Source organism: Phaethon lepturus, unplaced genomic scaffold, assembly GCF_000687285.1.
Source record: "Phaethon lepturus isolate BGI_N335 unplaced genomic scaffold, ASM68728v1 scaffold43147, whole genome shotgun sequence".
NCBI classification, from domain to species: Eukaryota; Metazoa; Chordata; class Aves; order Phaethontiformes; family Phaethontidae; genus Phaethon; species Phaethon lepturus.
Genome location: NW_010554830.1, coordinates 11,453 through 16,704, shown reverse-complemented (window position 1 = coordinate 16,704; position 5,252 = coordinate 11,453). Strand labels below are relative to the sequence as shown.

Genomic DNA, 5,252 nt, shown 5'->3' with positions numbered 1-5,252 from the left:
CTTAGCCTCGCTCCGGAGCGGCGGTGACTGTGGAGGTGAAAAGTTCACGCGGGGCTGAGGAGAACTTTTGAAAAGGCTGTTGCTTGGTGGTTAAGACCTAGTTTATCAGCACGATGTGAGCAGGAGTTTTGGGTATTAATGGGACGCTTTGAAGGCATTGCTTCTGGAGCAGGGCTTTCCTAGCTGCCTGCATCTGCCTGAGCTGCTGGTAGAATGGCATGGGACTGCTGGAGGCGGTAGCCAGCCCAGTGGCCGAGCTGTCTCTTGCTTCTCCCAGCAAATCTGGGAGCAAAATCTGGGAGTGCAGGGAAGGGCTTACGGTTGGGGTGGGTTTTTGTGTCCTCCCTGCAGGAACCCCCTCGTCCGGTCTGCAGCCATGGCCACCTCGGCGAGCTCCCACTTGAGCAAAGCCATCAAGCACATGTACATGAAGCTGCCGCAGGGCGAGAAGGTCCAAGCCATGTACATCTGGATCGATGGGACGGGCGAGCACCTCCGCTGCAAAACCCGCACGCTGGACCATGAGCCCAAGAGCCTTGAAGGTAAGAAGGCGGGTGCAGGACTTGCAGCCCCTCGCCAGGTAAAAGCAGCCGTGCTCAGCTGCCCCAGCGAAAGGATGCCATTTCTCCCTTTTCATGGCAGAAGGATGGTATTTGGGGCAGACACCGCTCCTGACCCCCTCCCAGTTACCTTCTTCCCCAGATACCCAGGGGAAAATGTTCCCAGCTCTCCAGATGTGGAGTTTCAATGAGATGCCTGGGGTTGGGAGCCCGGCCCTGGCACTGCCCCCGCTGCGGAGGGGGCTGTTGGCAGGGGCTGGACGGCCCATTGACTCTCAAGTACTCGTTTTGGCCGGAAGTAGTTTGGCAGAAGAAAGTGGAGGGAAAGAATGGAGCTATCCGGTGTAATTAAGAGCTTGTGTCCCTCAGAACAAACAGTCCCAGCTTACACAATAATAGCATTAGGATTTTCCCCAGGTTGCCATGGTGCTGGCTGGAGACAGTTATGAAATGAAAATACTGTGTGTGACTGAGCAGAATTATCTTTTTTTTTTTTTTTCCCGTCTCCTTTCCCCTTTTCCCTCTAAGGGAGTGGTTGGCACAGCTCCTTTGAAATCTTTGTGCTTCCCATCCTCCCACTTTCCCCCCTGGATACAGAGGAGATAACTTTCCCCGGGTGGAGTTCACTGCTGCTCCCCTTGTGCTTTGACCTGGAGGGCAGTGTGCAGCCAGGAGGGGTGGGCAGGGGGGCCAAGCTGGCCATACTCCTCCTCCTTCATCTCCATGTGAGATGCCAGCTATATGTGATTTGCTCTCCCACCTTCTCCAGGCCATGCAACGTGGATAATGGTATTTTATGGCTCCCCTCTTTCCTACAGCTTCAAGATGTCTCATGCTCTGCCCTCTCCTAGCTTGCCCAGACACCTCTGCAAGGAGACCGGGTGTCCTGCTCATCCTCGGGGTTCTTGCGACATGGGACATGGCCTCAGTGCTGCTGTGTTCGCTTGGGCTTGGCCAGCAGCCCAGTTCCTTGTGTTTCCCAGGGTGGCTGGGGAGTTGTGTTCCCCTGGTTTTTTTTCCTTGTTTTGTGTTTTGGTTTTTATTGGCTTTGCCTATTTGGAACGAAGTCAGCTGAGCTGGGATTAAAAGCACTGCAGGCCTGTTCTCTATAGGCATCTTCACCTTTGTAAATACTGGAGGGCGGCAAGGAGCCCATCCTCCTGGTGACCGGGGACCCTGGGTCACTGTGGCTTGCTCCTCTCTCTGCTCAGATCTCCCCGAGTGGAATTTCGATGGCTCCAGCACCTTCCAGGCTGAAGGCTCCAACAGTGACATGTACCTGCGACCTGCTGCCATGTTTCGGGACCCTTTTCGCAAGGACCCAAATAAACTAGTTCTCTGCGAGGTCTTCAAATACAACCGCCAGTCTGCAGGTGAGTGGACCCTCTCCCTTCTCCTGGTGGAGGTGGTGTTTCTGGGGACGGGAAGGGGACACCTATCCAAATGCTGTTCGTGCCCTTGGCATTGTGCACGACACAGAAATGGTCCCTGCCCTGAAAGTAAGAGGCAAACAAAGTGCTGGTGGTGGAGAAAGGGCTGGCCCTGGGATTCTTCGCCCAGTGCTGCTGGGACTCATGCTGGAAATAAAGTGGGAATGGGGAATGGAGGTGGAGACATTAATAAGCCTTGTGTTGCTTTTCTGTTCTAGAAACAAATCTCCGACACACCTGCAGGCGGATTATGGATATGGTGTCCAACCAGCACCCCTGGTTTGGGATGGAGCAAGAGTACACTCTTCTGGGGACAGATGGACATCCATTTGGCTGGCCTTCCAACGGCTTCCCTGGACCCCAAGGTAACATCTTGGGAGTCTGTGCTGGAACAAGGCAGGAGTCATTAATGTCGCATTTAAGCTGTAATCCGTGTGATGCAGCTTCGGCGCTTTGGGCGAGCCAAAAGATTGGAGGCGTTTCTAGAATGGAAGGTGGACAATAGGAAGCAGGATACTGGCAAAAACTAACCCATGAAATTAAGATTGTTACAGAAAGGCTAAGATAGTGATTAGCTGCACCCAGATTTGCTCTTCACATTGTCAGTCTGCAGGTGATTTAAACTCATGCCCAGCATGACGGAGCACAAGCTCAGACTATCAGAGGCACTTGCTGTCCATCAGTGCTCTGCTAGTGCTTCCATGAAAAACATATTTTGGGGCTTTTCCGCACATCCTGAACCTTTGAGAGTTCTTTGCTGCGTGTGCTCTGTCTTCACTGAATTTGAGCCTGTTTCCTTCTGGAAACTCATGTTTCCCTTGCTCTTCACCCGTGCCATTGCAGGTCCATACTACTGTGGTGTAGGGGCGGACAAAGCCTATGGCAGAGACATTGTGGAGGCCCACTACCGAGCGTGCCTTTATGCTGGTGTGAAAATTGGAGGAACCAATGCAGAAGTGATGCCAGCCCAGGTAAATTGTTTTAGGTGCCTCATGGAATGAGATAGTACAGAAAAATCCCAGGCAGCGGGAGTTCTTGCTGCTTGCTCGGAGTCGTGTAGTGTTATCAACGATCAGAGCATAAGGGGGTGGGAAGTGCCTCACAATGAGTGTCTCTGCACCACTGAGCCAGTGACTCCTCCTCCTTGCAGTGGGAGTTCCAGGTGGGACCATGCGAAGGGATTGAGATGGGGGATCACCTCTGGATTGCACGCTTCATCCTCCATCGGGTGTGCGAAGACTTTGGCGTCATTGTGTCCTTCGATCCCAAACCCATCCCTGGTAACTGGAACGGTGCTGGCTGTCACACCAACTTCAGCACCAAGAACATGAGGGAAGACGGAGGTCTCAAGTAAGTTGTTTGAGATGGGCCAGCAGTATCAGTTTGCTAGGCAGAAGGCTGGGCTTGGTAGCAGTGAGCTTTTTGCGGAGCTTTTGCCCGCATGGAAGTCGTCACTCTGGCGCTTGGCATGAATGTTTGAGCCTTTCTTCTGGATTTTTTTTTTATTTATTTTTGTTTGGAGTTTTTGTTTGTTTCTTTTATTTTGTATAATGCTATACGCCCATCTTGGTATTGGGTGGGAAATTCAGTCAGCAGTACAGCTCCGTCAGGGTCAACGGAAGCATGTGTGTCCAGGATGAAGCTATTCCTAACAGGCTGTCCAGCTCTTGATCTGACAGTGCTGCAAACAAATAAATAAAGTCAGCATAGGCTGTTTTTTGTATAACCATGATGAAAGAGAAAGACCATTTGCTTCTATCTAGGCCAGGCTGTGGAAGCTAATGCCATGTTTTCTTAAACAGCAAGATCCTGGAAATGTAAAACACTAGTTCCCTTACAGGACTGATTGCTGAGTGCAGGCAGGGACCTTACAGCACTGGGTTGCAGTGGAGCTCTCTGAAAGGATTCCTCGTGGCAGCGGTGTTTTCTTGCCTTAATCTTAGTGATGCCGTGAGATAATGAGCCAACCTGTGACCGTGTGAGCTTCCCAAATAGAAACTTCTGTGTTGAGAAATCTCCCCTCCAAGAGCAGGTTCCCCAGTGGCAGTGCACCTGTGGGATTTGGCCGTTGGTTGAACTAGTGGCGTCCCACACTCAGCACTCCTGAGGGATTTGGCCATGGGGATCCTTTTCCAAGAAACAGCCTGGATCAGCAGTAGGAGCGGAGAGAAGCCCTGTGTTGAGATGACCAGAAAAGTGGGTTGTAGGGCATAAGGCTTCATCATGAAGTGGCTTGAGGACAGTGATGAATCTGCTGTCACTTGGATGCAACAGTCAAGAGCGGCTTCCATCAGACACTCACTGTGCCTTCCCCTCTTCCTTGCTCCCTTTGCAGACACATTGAAGATGCCATCGAGAAGCTGAGCAAGCGTCACCAGTATCACATCCGTGCCTATGACCCCAAAGGGGGGCTGGACAATGCCAGGCGCCTGACAGGTTTCCATGAGACATCCAACATCCATGAGTTCTCCGCTGGTGTGGCCAACCGCGGCGCCAGCATCCGCATCCCCAGGAACGTGGGCCATGAGAAGAAGGGCTACTTTGAGGACCGCCGGCCCTCTGCCAACTGTGATCCTTATGCTGTGACAGAGGCCCTCGTCCGCACGTGTCTCCTCAACGAAACTGGAGATGAGCCTTTTGAGTACAAGAACTAAGCGGACTGCACTCAGAAACACCGCCTTCCCCCCACACTTCCTGTGCCCCTAAACTTCCCTTCTAGATGTAATCCTGAGGGTACAAGATAACACGTTTTGTGTCGCAGTAACTCTTGTTGTCTTGAGGTGGGGAGGAGGGCAAATTTAGTTTTATTGATGTCTGTTTGTCATTGACTCTTCAGAAGACAAGAGGAGGAGAGGGTGTTAGAGAACTTTTAACCACTGTTTTATTTTTTTTTCTAATTCATGTGTACATCTGATGGATCCAGTGGCTTCCAGGGACAGACTGCACACACAAAAGCAAGTAGGCGAGTGGAAGGCTTCAAACTGTAGCTGACTCCTGCAAGAGTCAGATTTGGGGTGTTAGCCCCACTGCTGGTTCTCTGCAGGCTAATGGTTCTCAAAGGTTGGTGTCCTTCTGCCAAGAAGGGATGACAAGAGCTGCGATGGAGCCCCACGTGCTCCTGCCTGTATGGTGTGATGGAGAGATCTTCACCCTCTGGCCACTCTGAGGCTTCTGGGAATCTTCTGGCATTGAGCTCAGCGTAGGATCATTGAGAAGAACTCCTGGTTCTGTCACTGGAAGTCAACTGGTCTCTGGCTCATAA

At 51.8% G+C, this 5,252-nt stretch overlaps 1 protein-coding gene across 1 annotated transcript; it reads left to right on the top strand.

Annotated features, from left to right (window-relative positions):
- The first annotated feature begins 354 nt into the window (after nucleotides 1–354).
- GLUL (glutamate-ammonia ligase) lies at nucleotides 355–4,754 on the top strand. Its single transcript, XM_010291971.1, has 6 exons — nucleotides 355–542; nucleotides 1,772–1,933; nucleotides 2,209–2,355; nucleotides 2,834–2,961; nucleotides 3,141–3,340; nucleotides 4,326–4,754. The coding sequence occupies exons 1-6, from the start codon at nucleotides 377–379 to the stop codon at nucleotides 4,642–4,644; spliced, it is 1,122 nt and encodes a 373-aa protein (XP_010290273.1). The 5' UTR covers nucleotides 355–376; the 3' UTR covers nucleotides 4,645–4,754.
- The last annotated feature ends 498 nt before the right edge of the window (nucleotides 4,755–5,252 follow it).